This window comes from Lipotes vexillifer, unplaced genomic scaffold (genome assembly GCF_000442215.2).
Source record: "Lipotes vexillifer unplaced genomic scaffold, Lipotes_vexillifer_v1.1 scaffold121, whole genome shotgun sequence".
Taxonomy (NCBI): Eukaryota; Metazoa; Chordata; class Mammalia; order Artiodactyla; family Lipotidae; genus Lipotes; species Lipotes vexillifer.
Window position 1 is genome coordinate 1,700,106 of NW_006773122.1, and position 27,628 is coordinate 1,727,733.

Below are 27,628 nucleotides of genomic sequence, written 5' to 3' on the forward strand. Positions count from 1 at the left end.
GGAGGCGTTCCCCTACAGACTTCACCTGGAATGACATGGAAAAGAGGCATGTCACAGGAGCCAAAGGACCACGTGGGGTCTGGCCCTGACCCAGCCAAACAAACTTCGCCTCACCTGTCCCACAGATGCGGCAGGGGCTGTCTCCTCCTCGCTCTCCGGCTCCTCACTGCTTGAAGAGTCCTCCTCTGGCCTCTGGGTGCCCCTGACCACGGCTGGGGACGATGTGCAGGCTGGCGAAGTCACCGTTCCTGCTTTCCGGGGCGCTGGTGCGCTTACTTGCACTGGTGGGACCTTGGCAGATGCAGGTGCAACGGGGGTGCCCTTCCTCGGGGAGACCTTGGTCTGAGAAGTTTTCACAGCTGATTTTGCCTGAAGGGACACAGAAGTCAGAAGCTACAGAAGGATCTTGGACTCAGAGCCCCCATCCGCTCAGGGCTGGAGCCCCACTGCCATCCTCCCCCACAGCTCCCTGTGGAGCTGCTCCCCCGGCGGGGGCAGCTACCTGGGCTGGAGTCTTGGCTGTGGGGGCCTCGTCCTCACTGTCTGACTCCTCCTCACTGCTCTCCGAGTCTTCCTTGGACCTTTTGGTCTGGGTGGCTGCAGGCCCGGCCTTCTGAGGGGGGCCCTGGGTGGGACCTGAGGCAGGTTTGACCTGCAGGACTTTCCCCGAGGACTTTGCCTGCAGCGAGACACACAGGCTCAGGGGAGAGCACCCAAAGTGTGCCTTTGTGCAGAGACGCAGAGACAAAGAGATGGAGAGGGTCAACAGGCACGGTGAGCAGAGGGGGATGGGGCTTCCGGCACTGAGCTGGAGAGAAGAGCCTGACAGCAGGGGCCTCACCTGGGCCAAGGCCGCTGTTCTCAGCGCCTCCCCCTCGCTGTCTGACTCCTCCTCGCTGCAGCTCTCCGAGTCCTCCTCCCACTTTGCCACCTGGGTGGCTACAGCCCTTGCCTTCTGAGGAAGCGCTGGGACAGCGCTCTTCGCTGAGGGCCCCGTGCTTGTGGCTGAGGCAGCTCTGACCTGGGAGTTTTTCCCCAAGGGCTTTGCCTGGGAGTGACAAAGGACAGGGTCAGGATAGGGGGCTTGGGGGGAATGTGTGTGGGGTAAGACAGGAGGTGAGCAGGGCGGACGGAGGGCAGCAGTTCCGGGTGCAGAGGAGGAGAGGCCCACAGGGTCTCTGCAGGCGACGCACAGGGCCGGGCCGGGCATCCTTCCAGCCTCACCTGAGCCAGGCTCGTGGTGTGGGGCACGGCTGTGGACGCCTCCCCCTCGCTGTCTGACTCCTCGCTGCTGCTCTCTGAGTCCTCCTCCTGCCCCCTGGTCTGCGCCTGGATGGCTGCAGGCTCTGCCTTGCCACGGGGTGCTGGAGGGGCCCCTTTCCCAGGGGAAAGCACCTGGGCAGGTGCTGCTGCGGTGGCTCTGACCTGGGGGAGCTTCCCTGAGGGCTTTGCCTGGTGCGAGATAAACAGTATCAGGGGAGGGAGCCCAGACGGTGGGCGTGAGGAAACACAGAGAGTGGACAGGGTTAAGGAGACCGCAGACACCACACCACATGGTGAGAAGGCACAGGGCTCTGAGCATGGCTGGGGTGCATGCGGAGCGGGAGAGCAAGCCCTCTGAAGGCCTCCTGGGATGGGGTGCTGGCTGTGGAACTCTCTCTCCCCAGGCCTCACCTGCAGCAGGGTCTGGGCAGCTGGCATCTCCTCCTCGCTGTCTGATTCCTCGCTGCTGCTCTCAGAGTCCTCCTCTGGCCTCCCTGCCTTCCCAGGGGGTACTGGGGTGGCCCCTTTCCCAGGGGTCCCCTTGGCAGGACCCGAGGCAGCTCTGACCTGGACAGTTTTCTGGGAGGCCTTCACCTAGCAAAAGAGAAAGTGCAGTTTGCTCCCCTCCTTCTGAAAACCCCCTCGTGACACCTTAAGAATAAGGCTCGAAGCCTTAGTGAGGCTCGCAAGACCCCCTGCTTCTCTCTGGACTCCTCACCTTGACTGGTGCTCCAGCCGGTATGGCCGGCCAGCCAGTATAGCCATATCTCCTCATTCCCGGGGCCTTCACAACCCCTGCCCATTTCACCTGACCACTACTGCCTCATCCCCTGGGTCCCAGACAGATGCCAGTTCCTTACAGCAGTTCTCCATGATGGCCCTGCCCCAGGGTGGGCAGGCTCAGGGCTCCCAGGGGCCTTTTGCCACCTGTCTCACCCCTATTCCTCCCTGCTCTCTGATTCCAACAGCTTCCCAGCCACTCTGGCTTTCCCTTAGGACATGCCCAGCTGCAGCTCTGGCTACCCAAGCGAGGAGAAGGGGGTCCCAGCAGATGGAATGGAAGCGGATTCCTGTTTGCTAACAAGCTATGATTTGGCCTGAGAAGCCAGAAGACCAGGTAATTAAAACTTCTCAAGTCCCTTCACAGCAGGACTAGCTGGGACAAGGACAGCAGCCCATTTACTAGACAGGGAAACTGAGGTGAAGGGAGTGGTTATTGACTGGGTGGGATGCAGCACCTGCCCTTTGGGAAGCAGCCATTCCAGGCCACTGCTTGGACAGGAAAGGTCATTTCCAGAAGCAGGTGGAGCAAAACCAGCTGCCCTTGCCCTTCAACTCCCATAGCCCCGCCTCCCTCTCCCCAAACTCCAAGACGAGTCTCCTCTGGCAGGGAAGGTGCTCATTACACAGTTACTCCACCAGTCTTGGGGCCAGGGAACCAGGGAACCCTGAGGAGCAGGTCTCCCTTGGGCCTCACCTGGCTGGGTGTCCCCGCAGGGGCCCCCTCCTCACTCTCGGACTCCTCGCTGCTCTCTGAGACCTCTTCTGGCTTCTTGGCCCTGCTGGCTGGGGTCACGGCACCCCCTCTGACTTGAGGTGTCACACATCCTGCCTTCCCTGGGGTCGGGGCTGCCCTTCTCCTTGGAGACGCCTTGGCCGCAGCTGCTGAGGCTTTGACCTGTGGTGGTTTTACTGCAGGTTTCACCTGGAACAAGAGGATGGAATCAGAGAATAATCCTCTCCACCCCTGAGGAGTATAAGATGCTTCATAGTTTGTAAAGCTCTTTCCTAATGTCATCTGGTTCTCAAACAACTCCCTAAGACAGATACTATCTTTACACCTATTTTCCAGTAAAGGGCAAAAGGCTCAGAGAGGTTAAACCACTCAACACCAATACTAAGGGGCAGAGCTGTGACTTGAACCCATGTCTACATGGCTCTGGGGGCAGAGCTCTCAACCATGATGCTCCTCTCCCACCTGGCACACAGGGCCCAGCAAAGGGGCAGCCACTCTCAACCAGGACAGCTCATGATTGTCCCTCCAGCTACAGTATCTGGTCATGGGGGCCACCTCAAGGGCCAGGAGGCTAGGATCTGAACCCCAGTCTTGGCACTGGCTTGCTGAGATTCCTGGAGCACATTCCTTCCCTCTCTGGGCTCTGTCTGGCCCACTGAAGCTATGTGTTTGGCTGCTGGCTTCCCAGGGCCAGGAGTGTCGCTCGTTCCCTCGGCAGGGCCTGGGGGATGGGAGCCCAGGGCGTCCTTACGGCTGGCTGTAACGAGGGCCCAACGGTGGGACAGAATGTGGGGAGCAGCCCACAGCTAGGCCCGGGGTAGCTGGGAGCAAGGTCTCTACCTTCGTGGGTGACTGGCTAAGGCAGGAAGGCAAGGTAGGAAGCACCGTGGGTGCCAGGCCAATCCATCCCTGAATGCTACTTTTCTCCCTCTGCAACACCTTTCCCCGGGTGTCCTGGCGCCAGGCACCAGCATCTCCTGCCAGCACTACTCCAAAAGCCCTCAACCACATCATTACATCTATTCAGCACTGTCCTCCGATCCAGGCCACAAGCAGCCATCTTTCCGAACCGTAAGTCAGGCCATCTTGCCGCTGGGCCTGTAGCCCTGCAGTGGCTTCCCACAGCCTCCAGAATAAAACCCAAATTCCTCTCAGCAGTCCTCTTGGTCAGGCATGGATCTGGCCCCCGCCTACTTCTGACCTCACCTTGTATCACTTTCTGCCTCATTCATGAAATTGCAGATCACCGTTGCTTAAAAGCACCAAACTCATTTTGTGTCTGCCTCTGCCCTGCTGTCCCTCTGTCTGCGTCACATTCCTGTTACTGCGCCTCAGAGCTCTCCACATTTCCCTTTCATAGTAACCATCACCACGACAGTTAAATTTCTGAAGGACCCCTCCACTTCCCCACGGCAGCAGGAACCCCACCCGTCCTGCTTACCACTGTTTCCCCAAGGCCTGGCACTTGAAAGGTGCACAATAAGGAATAACCTGCGGGGACTCCTCCCAGGTCACGGTTCACAGAATAGACATGGCCACAGACTAAAAGACCCGCCACGGCCACAGACTAAAAGACCTGCCTACCCCTGGCCGGTGCTGAGGTCTGGCATTCACCAGCAGGCCCAGAGCCTCCGCAGCAGCCTCACCCACACCCCAATGCCCCGACAGCCACGCTCCTGCCCTGGGGCCTTTGTTGTGCAGTTCTTCCCACTCGAATACCCCTCCCCCCACCTCCCTCCCCAGTGAAGCCTCCTGTGCATCAAGGCCGCAGTCCAGTGCCACCTCTCCCAGGAAGGCTTCCACCCACCTCACAGGCAGGATGGCGTCTCTTCCCCCCAGCCCCACACCTTCACCTGCCTAGAGTGCAGTGAGCAGCGCCTGGCTCCCCGCCTCCACGGGCCTCAGCCTTCCCAGCTCCCGGTCACCCTGACACCCTTGCTGAACTGATCCGGTGCCCCTGGTAGGTGAGGCCCCAGCCAGGCCCCCAGGAGGGTTAGAGGTTTGCAGAGGGCAGCTCCTGAGGATGGGCGGCAATTACCTCCACGTCCGTCTCATCGCTCGAGCCGGAGGTGTCTTCGCTGGAGCTGGCGGCCTGGCTGGCGACCGCCATTCCTGAGGAATAAACAAGGAGGGACTGAGGGCCTTTCCAGACCCGCCTGCCCTTCGCCGGCACCCTCCACGCCAACTACTCAGGGCCAGGTGCGAGCGCTCCCGCCGCAGCTCCTGTGCGGCTCTGAGGCCCCGGTAAGGCCTGTGATGTTAGGTCCCAGCACACGAGTGCCAGAAGCTGATGGCTCAGATGATCTCCTTCCACCAGCACACAGCAGCAGGCAGGGCAGATGCCTATTTTACATGGGAGATGGAGGCAAGCCCAGGCCTCTCAGCTTAGCCTCTGAGCCTCTGCGGCAGGCCCTGCACCCACCTGAGAGCAAAAAACCAGAAAGGGCTCCAAGCCCACCCCGGCTGCTCACACTCCCTCGCAAGGCCTGAGGTGTCCCTGCAGCTGACTCTTCCTCACCCAGGGGAGGGGAAAATGGCCTGAGGTGGCGGTCCTCGCTGTCATAGAGACAACCCCCTGAATTCCAGAGGGTCCCAGGGCCTGACAAAGCAGCGCCCAGGTCTGCTTCCTCAGCCCGCACTCAGGGGGCCTGGTCCTAGAGGGCAGGGCTGCTCACCAGGCTTGGCGGCGGTTCTGAGGGCCGAGACACCGCCCTCCTCCTCAGTTTCTGAGACCAGGATGGTATTTGCCGAGGGCCCTGCCGCCTTCTGGGGTGACCTCCTGGTGAGGAGGTGGGCCACTGCCTTCCCGGAGGCAGGGTGTGCCGTGGAGTTCACCGTCTTGCTGGTTTTCTTGGTCTTTGCCTACACAGAACAGGAGTGACAGACAGTGGGTATGGCCTGGCAAATGAGAGCACAGACCACATCTGATCCCAGCTCCACCACTTCCTAGCCCTGTGAGCCTGGGCACACTGCCTCCCTACGCCTCAGTTTCTTCATCTGCAAAGTGGGGCTAAAAATGGTACCTCCCCTCACAGAGGTGTGGAGAGAACCAAATTACAGTTCTTGGGACACAGCAGTTTTGTTCAGTGGTAAGGAGCATTTTGTTGTGGACATTACCATGGCCTCATAATTCTTTCTACATAGTTTTTGCTAATGCTACAGGCAATTATCAGGGACATAATTCCTTTACATGCCTGTGACACTGCTTTGTGGATGACCAAAAAAGGATATTCTACTTTCCAAGTAGTTTCCAGCCTAGAAAGTGATTCTTGAGGGAGCTCCCTGGTGGTCCTGTAGTTAGGACTCCACACTTCCACTGCAGGGGGGCACGGGTTCCATCCCTGGTTGTGGGACTAAGAGCCCACAAGCCCTCTGGCACGGCCAAAAAAACCCAAAAAAACCCCCAAAATAAAATGCTTCTCAAGTTTTCGGAGCCCCAAGTGTCTTATCTGCTCTGGTGTCTCCACTGCCTTGTGCAGTGCCTGGAACATAACTGTATTGGTAACGATTTGCCGGAACAGGTGAATGCAGGGCTGGAGGAGAAAAGGAACTGTCTCTTCCAGGTGTGTAATGTGCCCAGTGGCCCATGGCGGTAGGTATTATCCCCATCTTACAGAAAAAAAAAAAAACTGAGGCCCACAGAGGTGAAGGGACAGACCACAATCACACTGCGACTGAGGCTGAGATCTGAATCCAAGATCTGAATCCAATCCAAGGGTTGGGCAATTACCCACAACCCTATCCTTCTCTGACACAGGGGACTGTGTCCTACAGGGCACTTCAACTCCCACGGGCAACAGCTTGGAAGGTGGTCTCACTCACCTTGGCTTTTTCTTTCACACTTGAAGGCAAAACCATCCCCGTGGCTGAGGAGTTGGTAGATGCTAGTGCCGGGACTGCAAGACACAAACACTGGTTGGGTGAGCCAGATGAGCATTTTCTCATGGGTGAGTGGCAAACAGGCTCAGCTCACCTAATAATTCAACTGGTATGGCTGCCTGGGGCTGGCATGAGATCTGAGGCTGAGCCTGGACTGGGAAAGAGCTCGGTGGTGCATCAGCCACATCCCCCAGGAGCGAGAGGAGAGTGACGACATGAAAGCCATGTGTCTGCATCCCTGATGGGGTCCCAATTCCCTGGTGGCACGAGACGCTGAAGCCCCCAGAGGAAAAGGGATTGGCTCCTAGTCCTGCTGCATACTACCCCGGAGGTCCCGCACAACTCCAGGGGTGCCGTTCCCACAGGCTACCTGCCACACTGCAGCCCTAACGTCATTCAGCGAGACAGGAGCAGGTCAGGCAGCCCCAGGTCCACAGAGAAAGCTGCTCGAATTAAGCGGTTTCTCAGTGGAGAAGCAGCTGAACCATGAGACCGGGACCCTGTTAGATGTCGAGATTTCCAGATTCTTGTTGCTTTTACACAGGGGTATCGTCTCCTTAGAGCTCAGATTAGGGAGAGATTTCTAATGTATGCTGTGAAATAAACAGGATGTTGTTGAGATGAATGATATGATCTAATTCTTTTCCTGACATTTAATTCCATCTCTCTCTATTTTTAATTACGGAAAATGTTAAGCCCGTTCCTACATAGAGAGAACGTGTATAAAACCACCCTGCCCCAATCGTTATCAACTTGTGGCCAATCTTATTTCAACTGTCCCCCCATTCGCCCTTCCCTGCTGAGTATTATTCTGAAGAAAACATCAGACATCATACCATGTTGCCCACAGATATTTCAGCATGTTTCTCTCAATGAGGACTCTTAAAAAGTATAATTATAATTCCATTATTAGAGCTTAAAAAATTTATTAATATCGAGTAGCCCATCAGTAGGAAATTTTACAATTTTTGTTTTAAATAGTGTTTAGGTATGGACGTAGGCAAGTATGGATGTCTATCTGTATGATTTCAGATACAAAGGAGAGCACTGTAAGGCTACCCTCCAGGAGATACATTTAGGGAGTGGAAGGGGAGCAGTGGAGGGAAACAGGAAACCTCCCACTTTTCTTCTGTATGCTTTTGTACAGTTCACAGTGAACTTGCTTTGCATTATAATTTTAAAAGATTAGGCAAGGTATAAAATGCATATTCAGTATGATCTCAAGTATTTGAAAAAACATGCTCAGGAAAAATAAATGGAAGAATAATTTGCCAAATTATATGTGGCAAGAATATGGGTAATTTTTCCCTACCTTTCTGAAAAGTAATTTTCACATATTCTATAATGAATACTCCATAACAAAGCCTGTATTTCTTTTACAATCAGAAAACATATTTAAAAATTAAGAAATTATCTTCTATGTAAGTAAAAACCAATAATGCAAAGAAGAACGATAATTCCTCTGTGGAGATGAATGATGATCTAATTCTTTTCCTGACATTTAATTCCATCTCTCTCTATTTTTAATTACGGAAAATGTTAAGCCCGTTCCTACATAGAGAGAACGTGTATAAAACCACCCTGCCCCAATCGTTATCAACTTGTGGCCAATCTTATTTCAACTGTCCCCCCATTCGCCCTTCCCTGCTGAGTATTATTCTGAAGAAAACATCAGACATCATACCATGTTGCCCACAGATATTTCAGCATGTTTCTCTCAATGAGGACTCTTAAAAAGTATAATTATAATTCCATTATTAGAGCTTAAAAAATTTATTAATATCGAGTAGCCCATCAGTAGGAAATTTTACAATTTTTGTTTTAAATAGTGTTTAGGTATGGACGTAGGCAAGTATGGATGTCTATCTGTATGATTTCAGATACAAAGGAGAGCACTGTAAGGCTACCCTCCAGGAGATACATTTAGGGAGTGGAAGGGGAGCAGTGGAGGGAAACAGGAAACCTCCCACTTTTCTTCTGTATGCTTTTGTACAGTTCACAGTGAACTTGCTTTGCATTATAATTTTAAAAGATTAGGCAAGGTATAAAATGCATATTCAGTATGATCTCAAGTATTTGAAAAAACATGCTCAGGAAAAATAAATGGAAGAATAATTTGCCAAATTATATGTGGCAAGAATATGGGTAATTTTTCCCTACCTTTCTGAAAAGTAATTTTCACATATTCTATAATGAATACTCCATAACAAAGCCTGTATTTCTTTTACAATCAGAAAACATATTTAAAAATTAAGAAATTATCTTCTATGTAAGTAAAAACCAATAATGCAAAGAAGAACGATAATTCCTCTGTGGAGCTATGACCACTGTTGGTTAAAGCACAAACTGCCCTGAGAACATGGGGAGAAGGGGCTGTGAAGGCCTCCCCGGGTCACCCCTGCCAACACCCTGAAACCAGAGTGCCCGGGACGGCCTGCCAGTGCTAACCTGCACACTTCCAAAATAACAGGAAGATCGGCAACTCCTGAAGCAGCCCATAAGCCCACAGAAGAGGTGCCCGCCAGCTGCCCTCTCTGAAATCTCTCTAGCATTTCTTCTGAAAATGTGGGCTTCTTTCTATCTTTACCAGAATCACCTGGAGGGCCTGTAAAAATGCCGCTCCTGGGCCCCACTGGAGGGGCTGACTCCACATACCCCAAATTAGACTGTAAGGGCCCATCCATGTTTTTGTTCACCATTGGATTCCTAGCATCTGGGACATGATGTCTGGCCCAGAGGAAGGGCTCAAATCAAGACTGAAATAGGTATGTGGGACCCTTCCAACCTTCCCTCTAAAAGGGCCGGTCCTCTGAGGGCTCACTGAAGGAGAAGCTGGAGGTGGACCCTCCCCTGGAACAATCCAATATACAACAGCCTGTTCCCGAAAGGTGCAGGGCGCTGAGCTGAGCCTCCGGCACACAGCGCTCTTACTGGCTTTGGTGGTTCCTGCTTCTGCCTCCTGCGCCGCCTCCTCCTCCTCTTCTGAGCTCTCTGAGCTGCTAATGGGGTCTGACACACGGGTCTTCTTGGCCTGCAGGGCTGCATCTTCCTCTGCCTTCCGCTTCTGGCCAATCTCTGAGGTTCTGCAGGACAAGGGTGACTGGCTAGTTCAACCGGGTGACAAGGACAACCCCAGGAGAGTTGAAAAGGAAGACCTCCCCACATCCTCCCTGCCCCCAAAGGAAACGTGCATAAAGAGAGTTTAAACAGTGATGAAACACAGTGTTAGATACAATTTTGTGTTCTGCATTTTCACTCGTTTCATCGTATTTTTCAATTGTCTATGAGTCTTCAAATATTCAGGAAGGGTGGACAATATTATATAACAGCTGCTAAGAGTCACTGAGCGCTAAGTGCTGGCACTATAGACACTTCACAGCACCATCCAGGCTCCTCCTTCCTCCAGAACTTGTGGCACCTGCAGTGCCCTCTTCCTGGAAGAGTCTGCCCAGGTCGGTCCCTATTGTCCTTCAGGCCTCAACTCGAATACAGCCTCCTCAGAGAGGCCCTCCCTGACCACCTCCCCTCCCGTAAGACATTCTCTGCCCTGCCATCCTGTTTCATTTTCTTCAGAGCACGTTCCTCTCTGCTGTTATTTTACCTACTTCCTGCTTGAAGCCCCCACTGCACAGCCAGGCCCCTGGAGAGGAGGGCTGGCAGGAACCTTTTCCAGCTCCCTCAGTACCTTGAGCACATAGCATGAGTCTCACGGCCAAGTGAGTTGCCTAGAGTCAAAGAGTAAGTCTCAGGCACTGGGGAGGATAAGCACCCAGATGGCTGAGTTGCTGGAACTTTCGAGCATCATCTCCCCTGACCCCAGCCTCCTGCCCCGAGGGAGTCACTGTCTGTGCCCCATGTTCTCCAGATGGGACGGATGCTGCTCTGCCAGTTTGGGACGTGCTGCTTGGGTCCCTTGTTCCTAGGGAATCTTCTGCAAAAACAGGTTTCATTTACTACATGTATCAGTTCACTCTGCCTCTCTCCTCCCAACAGAATGTAAGTTTCACAAGGGCAGGGATTTTTCTCCGGTTTGTTCCCAGCTATATCAAGAACAGTTCTGGCTCACAGTAAGTGCTCGATAAATACGGAGGTGAGTGGGGGTGGGAGGGGGATGCCTCCAATGGCTAGGTTTGGCACTTTACCATTATTATCTTCATTTCACGGATGGAGACAGACTTGCGGAGGCCAAGTTTGTCCAAGATCATATGGCTAGTTGCTGGGTTTGAACCACTAGGTTAGGCTGTGAGGTCCTCACCCCAGTCAGTACTCCTCACCCACGGAAGGGGCTGATGGTGGGGAAGGGCGTGCGCTGCGGCTCACTGAAGGAGTTCTCTGGGGAAGGAAGTGCTGTGCAAACACACAGACACCTGGGCAAGTGGGAAAGGAAGTGGGGGTGTGCCCTGTGCTCACCTCAGCAGCAGAGGAGAGCCAAGAACTGAGGGTTGATAGGGCTCTCAAAGACCTTAGCTCTCTACTGGAAGCTTGGATCCCTTCCACACCATGCCTGCCTTTGTTTACACACCTCTGATGACAAGGAACTCACAACTCCACTGTAGTCTACCTCATTTCTGGAGAGCTCTGATGACCCACTGCTTTTATTCAGAAGCTGAAACCTGTCTTCCTAAAGCAGGTACATATGGGTCCCACTTCAGTCTCTCAGGCCCCAGGGAACACCCCACTCCCTTTGTCTTCAAAGATGTGCATACAGAGGTCCCTTGCCTGCCCCTCTGACATCTCTTTCCCATCCCAGACGGTTCAGTATTCACTATCATTCCTCATGGGACGTGACTGCAGGTCCTTCACTCCCGTAGTTGGCTGTGGTCAGGCCAGTTCATGGAGAGAACGATTATCCCTCCTTCATTTTCAAACCATTCCTCTGCTGATATATCCTTAGATTATTCCCCTCCTTGTTTCCCAGGTTTTACAGGCATTTCACATTCAACATGTCTTTGAAATCTTTCCCTCCAAATTGGGTTCCTTCCATTCAGGTGTACAAGTCAGACACCTGGGAGTGGACTAGACTGCCTCTCCAAACCATCCGCAGACCCTCATCTCATCCTCTCACATTCCTGGAATCTACTGTCTCCCTCCCATGTTATTACTGCCTCAAGCTCCATCAGCTCTTGCCTGGATAATGATACCCACAGCCTCACCTGGTCGTGCCATGCTGCAGTGATCTCACCACTCTCTGCTTCACCCTTCCATGGCTCCCACGGCTCTTGGGGCAAAGACACAACTGCTCCCCATGGATGATCAGGGCTTGCGTGGAGTGGGCCCTGCCTACGGTCCAGCCTCGTCTGCACTGTGCCCGCAGCTACAGGCCTCAGACCAGTAGTTCCCTCTGCCAGGTACGCTCTACTGGCCCCTCCACACCTATTGCCTCGTTCACTCCCCCACTCCCTGCAGCTCTCAAATCAAAGGGCACTTCAGGGAAGCCTCCCCTAAACCCCCAAATGAGGCTAGGCTAACCTGTTTAGGTAGTTTTGGCACTGGGCACCTCTTTGCATAACCCTTACTACCACTATAATTTTACACTCATTTGTTTTTTCTGAGGTGTGCTTACCTTCCTGGACTCCAATGTCAGCTCCAGGAAAGAAGGAACCACGTATGTCTCACTCATGACAATACCTTTGTACTTAGAACAGAGCCAGGCATTCAGTGGTTACTCAATAAATGTTTACTGATTGAATGAATAATAAAAGCTGCTGAGAAGCTTTTGTCCTTAAGAGGCACTGATCACAGCTCAGTGTCCTCTCCATTACCAGACACCCGTATCTGTGACCTGGCTTCCTGGAGGTGATAATAGTATCTACGGTGGGCTATGGGGACAGATCTTAGACCAGATTAGTATCCTAACTGATCCCAAGCTGAGGGCTTGCAGTGTCCCTGCTGTACTCTCTCAGTCCCATTAGACTTACTGTTGCCAGTGTGTATAGATGTCCAGAAGGGTTACAGGCTGAGTCAGGAAACTTTTCTGCAGAGAAGTAAAGAGAAAGCAGCAATCAATCCCCCAAGCACAGTTAAGGGTCCTCCTTGGACCCCACTCTCACAACGTCATGATCTACAGAGAGGTGGTTGAGAAGGGGGTCTTTCTGCTCTGGGAAGTATGTCTGCTTGACCCTTCCAGTACCACCCAAACGTTCCAGAGACAAGCAGGCCAAGTATTTCCAGCTAAAACCTTTTAAGACAACATGTTGGTGAGGAGTACCTTTGAAGATTAGAGTTGGAATGTTCCAGGCTAGCATTTATCCAGTCCCCAGCCTCCCTGGCACTCTCCAGGCTTAGGTGCCACGAGACAGGGCTTTTTCCACCCCTGACCTTTCAGAAGGCTTTCAAAAGCTAGGCTGGTCAATCTCCCCAGGACAGTACGAACCACAGCCCAGACACCGCGCTGTCAGCTCACCCGCTGGGAAGAGACTGGAACCAAATGGCGCCAGTCCTTTGGTAGAAGCAGAGGCCTTTGGAGCCAAGATCAGAAGCCTATTCTCTCTGCAAATATCAAGAACCTGGGGTGTCAAGTGCCCCAAGGAGGTTGAGTGAGTAATGTGGGGCGAGGGCAGTGCCGGGGATTTAGGCAGAGTGGTCAAGAGGGTGCACCTGGACTCAGGCAGAGCGCCTGTGTTAACTGGATGGGCTACTCTCTTCACCTCTTCAAACTTCTGGTTCTTTCTTTCTAACATGGGGATAACAGCAGTACCCACCTAAGATGCTGCCGTCAGGCCTGATCGAGACCATCTAGTCAGTGCCCAGCACAGGAGCCAGTAACATTGAGACTGTAACTGACAGTAATTGAAAGTGTCAGTTTCACTCTCCTCGGGGCCCCTGGCACACTGGCCTCCTCACTGTCCCTCAAATCTGTCAGGGCACCCCGCCCGCATGGGGGCTTGCAATTCTTTCTGTCTGGAATGCCCTCTCCTGCCAACTCTACGGCTCACTCCCTCACTTCCTTCAGGTCCTTGCCCGAATGACACCTTCTCATTGGGGTTTCCTGACCACCCTATATAGATAATTTAACTCTGACATTCCTTATCCCCCCACACCTGCCTTATTTTTACAGCTAGCACCTGCCATCACCCCACACACTGTATCATTAACTTAAAAAAAAAAAAATCAGTCATCTTTCGGCTCCTGCTGGAATGTGTGGTCCATGAGGGCAGGATACTTTTGCTTAGGTAAATGCCCCAAAGCAGATGGGTATTCTCCTTCACCCCCTGTAGCTGTTAAGTCATGTTAACTGGAGTAAGTAAGAAGGGCTACCGAGGTCCAAAGAAAACTGGAAAAAGCACAGGTAATGTCGTAAGGCCCATTATCCTTTAGTTTCTCCAGGAGGTCCTGAGAGCAAGCATCATGACCACAGCCTCCACCACAGCCAAGGGGTACTGATTAACCAAGTCAGTAGCCACCATACCAGCTTAAAACTTCCCTGTGGCTTACCACTGCTCTTCAGATGAAAACCAAAGTAAGCCAACTCCCTGCCTGTCTCCCCAGAGACCTCTATCACCCTTGTACTCCACACTTCAGTCAACTTTCTGGGGCAGTACATATGCAACAATTTGCACCTCTGCTTGGAATATCCACCTCCCTTCTCTCAGATCTCAAAGCAACATCCACTTCCTCAGGAAAGCAACCCTGGATATCCCTGACAAGGGCAAGCTGCCATTCTTGTCTTAGCACTCTATGCCTCTCGTTCTTGGCACTTAATACAGTGTTAAGTGTACAGGTGCTTTTATGGTTCTTTGATTTATGTCTATCTCCCCTACCAAATTCAGACTGTAAACTCTAAACAGTGAATTGAGGGACCGTGCTCACTATTCTGTCACCAGCACTCTGACCGCCAGATTAACAGCTGCTCAAAGAACGGATGAAGTGAAATGACTGCACCACGAGTTCGAATCCCAAAGCTATCCGACTCAGTACAGAAGGGCTGCTAAGGGCTTGAGCTCCAGCTCAATTAAGGGGCTTCAGACCCCCTCTCTTGGCGCTCTTTCGCCCCACCAGAGCTGGTCGCAATCCACCTCTCAGACTCGCAGCAACCTTCTCGCCCCAGGGAGCCGCGCCGAGCCACGTGGCCCGAGACTTCGGAAACTTTAAACTGCCGCTCCCAGGAAGGGGGTGGAGGTAAGGGGCGCGGGAATTATAAAGCCCTGAGCGTCATATCTCACGTCCCGGCCCGCCCACTGCACAGACAGGGAAACTGAGGCCCATAAGAACTGGGAGCCGCAGGGGTGGGGAGCAGAGGCTGAGCCTCTTTCGGCACCCCAGGCCGCGTCCCGGAGCACCGCGGGAATCCGGCTCTGGGCGCCCTCGAGGCCGCCAGGGGAGGTGGCGCGGGCCTCCTCTCTTCAGATCTTGCACGCGGCCCTCGCACACGGCCCGGGCACGCTTACCTGGCCGCTCTGCTCCTTCACTTCCCGCGCCGCGCGCACAAAGCCCGCCTGCAGCAGATGCTGGTAGATCAGGGGAAGCAGCTCCCGCCGCTTCCTGGCCTCGGCCATGCCCGCAATCCCTGGCTTGTCGGCTTACCTGCACGCCCCCCTCAGTCCCCGCCCGGCACTTCCCTCTTGCCCTTAGACCTCGCGCCCCCCACTTCCGGCTCCTCCTCCACCCGCCGCGCGGCACGTCGGAACATGTAGTCTTATCTCCGGGAGTGGCCGGCCCCTCTCCGAAGGGTGTAAGGGGCGGAGGCAGGGAGGACAACGAGACCTCCCATTGGCTGGGAGGGCGTGGTCAGACCCGGATACGCCCCCTGGGCCGGCCATGATTCGAATGACTTCCTCTTAAATCCTTCGGACTCGTTCCTTGAGATTTGTCTTCCACTTAGCTGTCTGACAGCTGCGATCAGGTTTTACTCATCTCTGAACATCCTAATCTCCAGCTCTCTCTCGAACTTGCAGTTACCCACTCATTTATTCATTTCACAGGTGTTTTAAAACCCATAAACCAAGTACTATTTGTCATTGTTCATTCATTCACTGAACAAATACTTATTGAGCACCATACCTTGGGCTAGCGCTAGGCTAGGACTGGGGGATAAAAAGATGAATAAGATATGGCAGCCGCCCTCAAAGCTCACAGGGAGGAGAGAGACAGTCGGTAACCAAGCCACTATGGTTCAATGTCTTCTGTGCATTGTCCGGGACAGATACAGCCTGTGGGAGAAAGAAGGAGGGGGCCCTGACCCCAAGGAGATATCTAAGCTTAAGCTTAAAGATGGAGTAGGGATTTCTAGGTGCAGAGGAGAGGGATGGCATCCCACGCAGAGGGCACTGCATGAGTATAGACAGGAGAAACCACCCTGGTACAGGCTGGGAAACCCAGATATAAAGCCAAGTCTGTGCTGCTGGGCTGTAGAGTTGGAGGGTTGAGGGAACGAGTGAGGACACAAAAGGATGGAGAAGTTACCAGGGCCTACAGCACCCCCTCCCCCCGGCCACAGTTTGCACCTTTGCTCCAAGGGCAATAGATAGCCTCTGACTGATTTTACGCAGGAGGTTGACCTGGGTTTATGTTTTTAAAAGATTGCTATGACCAAAGCATGGAAGATAGATTTATGGAGAACAAAACTGGACGTGAGGGTGTTGTAGTTGTGGAGGGGAGGTTGGCAGGGAGAGGGTGACCTAGGCTGGGGAATATTTGAATCAGCTGTTCTTAACTTCATGGAGCCATCGAGAAACTGAAGACAGCACGAACCTAACCTTTGCTGTAGAAAAATTTGAAGTGTACAGACACATAACGTTTTCCATCCAGTTTTAGGACATGGTTAAGCACATACCTGAACCTCCTAGGCTTAGGAACTGCTGCTCTAGGAAGAAACAGGGACAGGACCAGGTGACTGATGGAATGTGGTGAGAGAGGAGACTAATTTACATTCAGCTATTTAGCAAATATTTATTGAGTACCTCTATTGGGGATAAAACTGTCTCTACCCCAATAGAGCTTATAGTCTAATGGGGGAGACACAAGCTAAACAAATAGTCATACAAATACATTGTTACAAACAGTAGTAAGTGCAGAAAGGAAAAGGATAGTGTTTTCTTACGCAAGACTTGGAGACTTCCCTGGTGGCGCACTGGTTAAGAATTCGTCTGCCAATGCAGGGGACATGGGTTCGAGCCCTGATCCGGGGAGATCCCACATGCCGCAGAGCAACTAAGCCCGTGAGCCACAACTACTGAGCCTGTGAGCCACAACTACTGAAGCCCGAGCGCCTAGAGCCCGTGCTCCACTACAAGAGAAGCCACTGCAATGAGGAGCCCGCGCACCGCAATGGAGAGTAGCCCCTGCCCGCCACAACTAGAGAAAGCCGGCATGCAGCAGCAAAGATTCAACGCAGCCAAAAAAAAAAAAAAAAAAAAAAAAAAAAAAAAAAAAAAAAAAAAAAAAAAAAAAAAAAAAAAAAAAAAAAAAAAAAAAAAAAAAAAAAAAAAAAAAGCTACCCTGGAGTCATGCTGCTCTGCGTTCAAATTCCCGCTTTGCCTCTTATTAACTAGGTGACCTTGGGTAAGTTACATAACTTCTTGGTCCCTCAGTTTCTTCACCCATAAAACAGAGATAATTATAATTTCTACCTCATAGGGTTGCCATGAGGAGTAAATGAGTTCTAAGCAGAAATGCACAGAAGAGTTCCAAAGAATAGTACTGCGCTTGTGTGTACGTTAGCCATTACTGTGAAAGCATTTGACAGGATGGAGGGACCTATCTCTTCTTGGGGAAGGATTCCCTAAGGAAATGATCTTTGTGAGGAGATCTGAACTATATGCAGGGGAGGATGGGGTACGGGGAGAATCCTAGGCAGAAGAAAGAACCTGTGCAAAGGGCCTGAGGCAGAAGTTACAGCTAGAGAAGAGGTGAGAAAAGGCCTGTGTAACAGGGCCAGAGGGAGAGCAGGGGGATTGGGGAATGCGGAAGGTGGGCAAAGGATCTTTCTTTTTCATCCTCCGAGTGACAGGAAACCACTGACAGTGTAGGCCCAAGAAGGACAGGATGACATTTGCATTTTAATGTGACCCGTGTGAATGCCTAGTGGAGAGTGGGGTAGTGTGTGTATGAGTAGCTGCAGGATAAGTTAGGGTTAGGAGTACGGGCAGGCATCCAGGGAGAATATCACAGAGGTGGTGCTGGTGGCAGTGCAGTTGGAGAGCAGTGGAAGGTTCCAGTTATCGGGAAGTAAAATCGTCACAGAGATGTGTGGGAATGGAAGGTAAGGGAGAGATAGTGTCAGGATGGACTCTGAGGTTTCCCTGCAAACAGGCAGGCAGTAGTTTTCACTGAGATGGGGAAAACTGGAGACCACTGGGAGGCGGTGTTGGGTGAGCGAGGATGGGAGGGTGTGGAGGGGGACGTGAAAAGTGCAGCTTCCACTTTAGATGTGTTGAGCTTGAAAGGCCTTTGGGACACTGAGTGTAGATGTTGAGTAGGCGCTTGGAGGCCTGGGTTTGGAGGCACATGAGGATGGGAAGTTGTCAGGAGACAAATGATCACGAGGCTGTGGATGAGGGCTGGACTGTCCAAAGAGAAGGCACCCCAGGATGGAGCTGTGAGACACACCACAGGTTAGGGGCTGTGCAAACGAGGATATACCTGCAGAGGCCGAGAAGGAGGGCCTGAGAGGTGGGAGAAAACCCTGGAGGGTGGGCCGTAGGGAAGGCAGCCAAGGGAAGGAAGCTGAGAGTTTCAGGAAAGTGGGAGGGGTCAATGGGGAATGCTCTGAGAGGTCAGAAGGATGTGGATGGAAGCAGCGGCTTTGGTTAATGACAGACACGGGCAGATGCTGGTGGCTTTAGGGAGCACTGTTTCTGCAGAGTGATGAGAAGGTCAGATGGCAGCGGGTCTGATGAGTGAAGGAGGGGTGAAGGAGGCAGTGGGTCTTTTGAGAAGTATTTGTGTGAAGGGGAGGAGAGAGATGCTGTGATGGGGTCAAAGCATATGTGGGGGTACGGGGGGAGGTGTGTTAGAAGGTGGAAGAGACCTGAGTTTGTTTACAGGCTGATGGCAGATCAAGGGGAGAGATTAATTAAGGGTGTGGGAAAGAGGGGAGATAATCAGCTAGGGATGTTCACGAGCATGTGCAAGGGGATGGAATCAGGCATGTAGGTGGAGAGGTTGGTCTTGGAAAGGAGGAGGGATGACTTCTCTAGAACCAAAAGAAGAAACAAAGAGAGGATGGGTACAGATGTAGATGTAGGTTTGTAGTGGGATGTTAAGGGAGATTTCATCTTGAGCTTCTATTTTTTCTGCAAAGTGGGAGGCAAGGTCTTCTGCTGAGAGTGAGGAAGAGGTGGTGAGGAGTTTGAAGGAAGGAGAGTGTGCATTCAGACAGTTGAGGAGCAAACTTGCCCACAAAGTCCCCAAATGTCCGACAGTGCTGACAACCCAGTGTGTCCTGTCCTGTCGGCTGGGTGATTTCCCCCACCATGGGTTTGCACCTACCCACGTGCAAACAGGGGAAAGTACTTGGTGGGGTTTATCCAGGCCCAGGGCTTTGCCAGATGGGTGGGGAAAAGGGCAGAGGGTTCTAAAGTGTTGGCAAAAGAGATGCCCAATCTTTCGGCCCTGGGAACTAGGCTGGGCAGGGTGGAAAGTGAAGACAGATGGGGTCCATTTTCAGGGAGAGAGTGGAAGCCTTCACGGACTGGGCAGCCACAAGGTCAGTAACCAGGAGCCTGAGCTCAGGGTTGGCAACTCGAATTGATGACCATGCCCTGGTTACTGACTGGGTGGCTGGTAGGGCTACTCGCTGAGACAGTGAACAGGCTGATAAGCCTGCAAATCATTAGGAAGATAAAAGTGTTTTTACCCCTCCAAGAACCAATTTTCATCCCCTTGGGGCATTATGGCCCCAGTTGAGAATGCCTGCCTTAGTAGAATGTAAATTCCCTGAAGGCACACTGGTGGTCCTCTGGTTGCCTGCATTATTTCCAGCCCTGGTCCATAAATACTGGCCAGTGCAAGGGTGGTTACAGCCTGTCTCCTGAAGAAGAGAGGAGAGCAGAGCAGGCAGGGCACACACCATGAGTACAGGCCTGGAAGCAGAAATGTGGAAGTCTTCTAGAAGACAGTGGAGAAGGAACTGGGTCTTCCGTCCTTGGCTGACCTTGGAAGAAATGGAGAATTGGTATTAAATTAAAAAACAAAAGCCAAGCCAAACCAGGATGATCTAATACCTTTGGTCTGGCAACAGGTTGTTTGTTTTGTTCCTAATGAAATTCATTTTAGGCGTTTATGGTTTATCCTTGGCTCCCGGGAGGCTGCCTCTTCTGTGGGCAATTTCTCTGTTTCCTTGATTTTCCAAATCATACCCTTCGTCACATTGCCTTGGGGCTCAAGCACAAAATCAAAACATTAAACTGATAAAATATAACATGGCAACAGCTAAGGCAGCAACAAACAAAAGAGTGCATTTAAAAACAAGCAAAACAGCCAACACAAAACAAAACAAAACACACACAAAACTGGCCTCAGAGCATTTTTCTACCACTTAGAAAAAGATGTCTTTGTTAGTGTTAGAAGTCAGAAGCTTCCAGGCCACTCGACTGTGAGCGCCTCTCGGGTAAGCAGTATGCCTTAGTCATCTTGAATTCTCAAGCAGGGCACTCAGGAAATGAGTGAAGGAAGGACTGTCAGTAGAAGGAAAGGAAGCTAAGCAGGTAGGGTTCTGTCCCCTTCTCTTCCCAGCAGGAGTGGCTCCTGCACAGAGGTGGGAGGTAGCTTGATACAGGGGAGAGGTTACTGGGCCAGGAGTCAGGAAACTGCTTTTTGGCCTGGCTCTACTGTGTGACCTTGGGTTAGTCTCTTGCCCTCTCTGATCTTCAATTTTTCTTTTCGTCGGAGAAGCTGGACAAAAGCCCTTCCTGCACAGACACTCTCAAGAGAGAAGCCCATGTGGGAAGACTGCCTTTGCCCCCAGCACCCAAAGTCGGCCCCTTCATCCACTGTGAAAATGGATTCTCCCTGGCCAAGTCACTTGGGCCAGCTGTGTTTCCCACAGCTTCCTTCTCTCTCCTGGGATGACAATTCCTCTGTTTCTTTTTTACTTCAATCGCACTGGAGATTTTTTAAAAATTAATTAATTAATTAATTTTTGGCTGTGTTCGGTCTTCATTGTTGTGTGCTGGCTTTCTCTAATTGCGGCGAGCAGGCACTACTCTTCATTGTGGTCCATGGGCTTCTCATTGCAGTGGCTTCTCTTGTTGCGGAGCATGGGCTCTAGGCGCGCAGGCCTCAGTAGTTGTGGCACGTAGGCTTCATAGTTGTGGCTCGCAGGCTCTAGAGCGCAGGCTCAGTAGTTGTGGCGCACGGGCTTAGTTGCTCTGCGACATGTGGGATCTTCCTGGACCAGGGCTCGAACCTGTGTCCCCTGCATTGGCAGACGGATTGTTAACTACTATGCCACCAGGGAAGTTCCCACACTGGAGATTTTAAAGGTTATAAAAGATTGAAAAGTTATTACTGCAGTAACAAATAAAACAATTCTTAGATATATAAAGACTGAGTTAATCTTCCCTTCTCTCATCCATTCCCAGCCCACTCCTGAAACCGAGTGAGGCCCTTTGGGGCCCCTGGGCATGGAGGCCCTTTTGTCCCCAGTTTCTTGTCAAGACTCCAGCCTCCATGACCTTCCCTGAGTCCCAAAGGGCAGATTCAGGGCTTCCCTGGTGGTGCAGTGGTTGAGAGTCCGCCTGCCGATGCAGGGGACATGGGTTCGTGCCCCGGTCTGGGAAGATCCCACATGCCGCAGAACGGCTGGGCCCGTGAGCCATGGCCGCTGAGCCCGCGCGTCCGGAACCTGTGCTCCGCAGCGGGAGAGGCCACAACAGTGAGAGGCCTGCGTACCGCAAAAAAAACACAAAGGGCAGATTTGAACAGTTGCTAATCAAGTTGCTAATCCTTCTTCCGCAGCCAAGAAACCACCTGAGGAAAGATTAAAGGAACCAAAGGGACTACACTCGTGGTCCAGTGGTGAAGACTCCCATTGTGGGACTTCCCTGGTGGTCCAGGGGTAAAGAATCTGCCTTACAATGCAGGGGATGCGGGTTCCATCCCTGGTCAGGGAACTAAGATCCCATATGCCGCGGGGCAACTAAGCCCACGCGTGCCACAATTACTGAGCTCGCCCACCTCAACTAGGGAGCCCGAGTGCTGCAAACTACAGAGCCCACATGCCCTGGAGGCTGCGTGCCATGACTAGAGAAGAGAAAACCCGCACTTCACAACTAGAGAGAAACCCACATGCTGCAACTAAGGGCCTGCGTGCCACAACTAAGACCATACGCAGCCAAAAGTAAATTAAATGAATAAATAAATAATAAAATACATTTTTTAAAAAAGAAAAAGACTCCTACTCCCAATGCAGGGGGCCTGGGTTCGATCCCTGGTCTAGGAACTAGACCCTGCTGCAACCAAATAAAAGAATTTAAAAAGAAATAAGAGGAAAGGGACAAGAGAAGCTCATCAAGATTAGGAGACTGACCACCTGAGATGAGATGAAGGGAGCGCAAGCCCTCCTGACCCCTAATCTTGTCAGAGACCCCACCATTGAACCATTGTTACAGACCCCTCATCAGATCCTCCGCGGTTGGGACGCATAGTTTTTCGAGGCAGGAGCCCACCTTTGCCTGGCAAAGTAATAAAGCTATCCTTTCTACTTCACCCAGAACTCTGTCTCTGAGCATTGATTTGGCACCGATGTACAGAGAGGCCGAGCTTTCGGTAACATTCCCGACCCTCAGCCCCTCCCTTCCCCAGCCCATCTCAGGGGCCTAGTGTCAGATCCCTTCACATCTTTCTTCCTCGCAGACACAGACATCCTTCACCAGGTTTCAACCCTCTTTTCCGTTCTCTCTTCTTTCTATTTTACGAAAGGGGATCATACTAAACACACAAATCCGCAACTTGCTTTTTTTCAGTTAATAACATATTAGAGCCATTTCTCCGGATGTTTGGATCTGCCACGGCCTTTTGAGTAATAGTAACAGCTCACATTTGTAGAGTGGGTACCATGAGCCTCTGCTGTGCACCCTAGGCAGCATATAACTGGTTATCAGCCCTGTTTATAGATGAGGAAACTGAGGCTCAGAGAGGTCAGGGCCTCAGCCGTGCAGCCAGTGAACGGCAGCATTCGGACAGGCTCCAGCTGCTGAACGCTCTTAACCATTCCCCCGTGGCACCACTGACCGACAGAGACAGGAGATAGTGTGATATAGGTTAGTCCCTTCTGGTTGTTTGGCTAATACAACAGTGCCGCTCAGAATAGCCTAGTAAATACATTCGTACAGACCAGAGCTTTAATTTTCATAGGATGGAATCAAAAGGGGGCCAGAGGAGATGAATAGGTTTATTTTAATAGCTAAAGCCAGATTAACTGCCAAAAGGGTTGTAACAATCCAGTCTCTTCGGCATAATTGCTTTTTTTTTTTGACTCAAATACACTTTATTTATTTGTTTTTAATTTTTGAATTAATTTTATTATTTTATTTTTTTTGCGGTATGCGGGCCTCTCACTGTTGTGGCCTCTCCCGTTGCGGAGCACAGGCTCCGGACGTGCAGGCTCAGCGGCCATGGCTCACGGGCTCAGCCCGCTCCGCGGCATGTGGGATCTTCCCGGACCAGGGCACGAACCCATGTCCCCTGCATCGGCAGGCAGACTCTCAACCACTGCGCCACCAGGGAAGCCCAGAATTTTTTTTTATACAGCAGGTCCTTATTAGTCATCCATTTTATACATATCAGTGTACACATGTCAATCCCAATTTCCCAGTTCATCCCACCCCCACCCCCACCCCCTGGCCGCTTTCCCCCCTTGGTGTCCATACATTTGTTCTCTACATCTGTGTCTCTATTTCTGCCCTGCAAACCGGTTCATCTGTACCATTTTTCTAGGTTCCACGTATATGCGTTAATATGCGATATTTGTTTTTCTCTTTCTGACTTACTTCACTCTGTATGACAGTCTCTAAATTCATCCACATCTCTACAAATGACCCACTTTTGTTCCTTTTTATGGCTGAGTAATATTCCATTGTATACATGTACCACATCTTCTTTAGCCATTCATCAGTCGATGGGCGTTTAGGTTGCTTCCATGACCTGGCTATTGCATAATTTCCTCTTTATGTGGTTATTTCTCAGAGCCAAAAGGGTCCTTGGAGGGCATGGAGACCAGCTCTCCCCTCTTGCCCATAAGGAAGCAGGCCCAAAGGTAGGAACTGACTTGGAGAAGTCCCCAGGGGGTAGAGGCAGAGGTAGGCCCTGTCCCTCTTTGCCTGGACCATTGCCACATTGCTCTTCCCTCCACGCAACCTCTGCCCTCATTCTCTTCTCCCCATCACTCTCCCTTCCCCTGTGTGTTCTTCACACGCCATTTGGCATTGCACCACTCTGCTGCTTACCAAACCTTCCCCAGATGAACCACTGACCATGGGATCCAATCACAGTTTCCTAATAGGCATTCAGGCCCATCCCGGTCTGTTCATCCTTCAAAACCAAGTACAAATGCCACCTCCACAATGATGCCTTCCCTGACTACCCCAGCTTCTCATTTCAGCATCGTCGTCTGCAGCAAGGCCCCCCTCTTCCGGCTGCTCCTTCCAGGAGGAGCCACATTGCAGAAGAACGGGCCAGGAGGGGGCAGTGCACAACCAAAGAAGGTGTCCCTAAAGGTCAAGGTCGCCAGGGTGCCTGGGGCCCACTGAGGGCCCTGTGGTGTGTACTCCTTAGTCTCTCCAGTGTGGATGCCTGTGGAAAAATGAGGTTCCACCCAGGGCTGTGACCTGTGGCAAATGCCACCTCTGCCTGCACCTCAGTTTGCATCTCTGTAAACAAGAGGGATGGACAAGTTTAATGTTTCTGAAAAGTGTGGTGACTCACAAAATGATTTCAGGAGATGCATAGATGGACATTTCAAAATGGAAATCATTATGTATTTATTTTAAAGTGTATTAGACAAAAAATAACCAGCCCATCAAACCTGTTATTTCACAGGTATCATTGCTTAGAGTGGGGCTAAAGTAGGCATTCAAGGAAAAAAAAAACCAGTGAGTCAATGTAAAAGAAAGTATCAATTAAATAATAGTACAGGTGGTAAGACAGCCGTGAATGGCTGCAATTGGGAAAACATTGGTCTGCCTCTGACATTCTAGCTCTAGAATTCTGTGATTTGCGGTGACTCCTGCCTTCGCCCGGGTGTGGAGGGAGGGAGGAAAGGGAGCTGCCTCTAGGGGCTGGGGTGCTGGTTCTTGGGGGTAGAGGGGCAGGAATTATGCAGCTGGGCCGTGTCCCCACCACCAGCCCCTCCTCTCCCCATGGAGGGTACCAGTGCTTGCCCCTCTCCCCGCCTTCTTTCTCAGCTTTCCTGCAGTTACTAAGGAGTGGGAGGCTGAGAGGGGCTGCATTCTGGAAGCTCATCTGCTCCCTCATTCTCACCCAGCACCCTGTTTGGCATAAACTATTCAGGGTGATGATTAACGAGGATGCAGGAAGGCACTGGGGGTGGGGAGAGAAAATAAGGTGATGTGGGTAGAGTTTTCTCACAGACGTGAATGTCCAACCTGGAATGACCGTCTAACGATTCCCAGACTTGCCCAGGCATTGGAATCACCTGGCGATTCACTAGAAAGACAATTCCAGGGCCCCACCTCAGGCAATTCTGATTATGGGGCCCCTGCATCTGCATTTTTCAAAGCTCCCCAGTAAATGCTGATGCTTCTAGGTTTGCATCTCCCTCAGTGTACCTGGGGAGACACTGAGGCTCAGAGAGGTTGTGTCACTTACCCAGTAAATCAACAGCAGATGTCCTGACTCCCAGCTCAGTTCTTCCCACTAAGCATCCCTTGCTGAGCCTGGTCCACTGTTAGCAAAGAGAACTCTACTGAAATGTGGTGCAATTCATCTGAGCCTTCTTTGCCTCTGAGCTTCTCAAGGAATTTCCACAGCAAAGAACATGTTGTGTGAGCAGCCATCTGCTGAGAGGGCCGGAAGAGGTGGTGAGGGGTGGAGGAGGGTGGCAATGGAGGGGACGGCTGGGAGATGCGGGTTCCTCTCTGCAGTTGCCATCCTGCACAAGTAGCCTGCGGAGGGCAGGAACCAATTCGTATGTATGCCACCAATAGTTGGGTTTTCACATGGGATCCTGAAGGAACAGAATTAGGAGCAATGACTAGGAGTACATTTCTGATGGAATTCTCTAACCGTGATCAGTGACCTGAGAGACAATTGACCCTGGAGCAACTGTCCAGCTCCCTGCTTTTCTTTGTTTTTTTTTTCGGTACGCGGGCCTCTCACTGTTGTGGCCTCTCTCCAGACGCGCAGGCTCAGCGGCCATGGCTCACGGGCCCAGCCACTCCGCAGCACGCAGGATCCTCCCGGACCGGGGCACAAACCCGTGTCCCCTGCATCAGCAGGCGGACTCTCAACCACTGCGCCACCAGGGAAGCCCCCTGCTTTTCTTTATTATAAAATATTTAACATGAAAAATATAGAGACAAATACATACAGCTCCTATGTTCCCAGGGCCTAGACTGTGAAACATGACATCACAAATAAATAGGAGCTTCTCAGCCTATTCCCCTCCCTCCTGCCCAGAGAGTCACCACCCCATTCCCTGAGGTTGGTGTGAATCCTTCCTGTACATGTTTTCATATTTATGCTACGTATGTATATATTCATAAAACACATAAAGTGTTGCTTTGCAGATTTTTGAAGTTTTCGTAAATGATATAATATTGTACATTGTCTTCTGCAACTTGTTTTCGTTCAAGCTTTTGTTTGAAATTTATCCAAGTTAATGTGCAGAGCTCTGCAGAATACATCATCACTCTTCTAATCCTTTTCATTGTATGTACCACAATTTATTAATCCATTCTCTTGTTGATGGGTATTTATTTCCAGTTTTCCACTGTACAAACCACACAGCCATGGACATCCTTGCATCTGAAGGCCTGGCTAATTTCTGCCTTTCCACATCAAGGCTCAGGCAGGCTATTGTCAGACTTCAGAATTTATGTCACTCTGATAGGGGCTAAATGCCTCTCCTTCGTAGTTTTAATTTGTATGTCTTTGATCAGTGAAGCAGAAATGTTTTCATCATTTTATTGGTCTTTTGCATTTCCTCTCCTGTGAATTGCCTCTGTATCCTGAGCCGTGTTTCCCTGGGTTGTTTGTGTCGTTCTTATCGATCTGTGACAGCTCTAATCCTGGGTCTGTTTCTACTATCTTCCGCCAGTTGGTGGCTTGTCTTTTCACTTTATTTATGGAGTCCTGTTGCACAAGAGTTTTACATTTTAATGTAACCAACAGCACCAATCTCTTCCTCTTCCGCCTGGGCTTCTGCAGGTCGCAGAAACTGAGGCCATTTTTCGGTCCTAGCGCCCTTCTTGGGAGGCCCTGGGGTGGAGTGAGAGGTGAGTGGCTTCTCCAGCTGGGCTAACCTGGGCTGGCCCTGTTTCCTCCAAGTAATTCATCCTGGACACAGCACCCTGAGAGGTTTATAAGGCTTGGTGAACTTGAGAGGAAGTTACCTTACCTCTGGGTTCCACCTTCCTCACTTGTAAAATTGGGATGAGGGGGAATTCCCTGGTGGCCTAATGGTTAGGACTCAGCGCTTTCACTGCCGTGGCCCAGGTTCAGTCCCCGGTTGGGGAACTGAGAGGCCACAAGCTGTGTGGAGTGGACAAAAACATAAAAAATAAAAATAAAAAAATAAAATAAGGATGAGGACAGTCTTGAGTTCTCTGGGAGGCGGGGAAGAGGAGGGCAGTGGCCGGAAGTACTGAGGCCCCCAGGCAGGACTCATTAAGAAAAGTCTCTGGAGAAGGTGCACCCAGAAGGCCATCCCGTGAGGCTGCCCCATCTAACTACATCTCGGAGTGGGACTGTGTCTCTGGAGGAACTGGGACACTGGGAACCCAGATCTACCAGCCCTGGGTCCCGAGGCATGTTGGCTGCCTCCAGAGGCAGGGATGTGAGTGAAGTGGC

General features: G+C 51.5%; 1 protein-coding gene across 2 annotated transcripts in view; it reads right to left on the bottom strand.

Moving 5' to 3' along the window:
- Nucleotides 1-15,153, bottom strand: part of TCOF1 (treacle ribosome biogenesis factor 1) — a 38,165-nt gene extending 23,012 nt beyond the window's left edge. For both annotated transcript variants that reach the window (XM_007448050.1, XM_007448051.1), the window contains exons 1-12: nucleotides 15,046-15,153; nucleotides 12,577-12,632; nucleotides 9,590-9,741; nucleotides 6,602-6,675; nucleotides 5,455-5,641; nucleotides 4,818-4,891; nucleotides 2,741-2,968; nucleotides 1,675-1,857; nucleotides 1,225-1,452; nucleotides 842-1,048; nucleotides 503-679; nucleotides 115-369 (exon numbers count right to left, since the gene is read on the bottom strand). In XM_007448050.1, coding sequence (XP_007448112.1) covers nucleotides 115-369; nucleotides 503-679; nucleotides 842-1,048; nucleotides 1,225-1,452; nucleotides 1,675-1,857; nucleotides 2,741-2,968; nucleotides 4,818-4,891; nucleotides 5,455-5,641; nucleotides 6,602-6,675; nucleotides 9,590-9,741; nucleotides 12,577-12,632; nucleotides 15,046-15,153 — 1,929 coding nt within the window. The remainder of the gene's footprint in view (nucleotides 1-114; nucleotides 370-502; nucleotides 680-841; nucleotides 1,049-1,224; nucleotides 1,453-1,674; nucleotides 1,858-2,740; nucleotides 2,969-4,817; nucleotides 4,892-5,454; nucleotides 5,642-6,601; nucleotides 6,676-9,589; nucleotides 9,742-12,576; nucleotides 12,633-15,045) is intronic.
- Nucleotides 15,154-27,628: the final 12,475 nt, after the last annotated feature.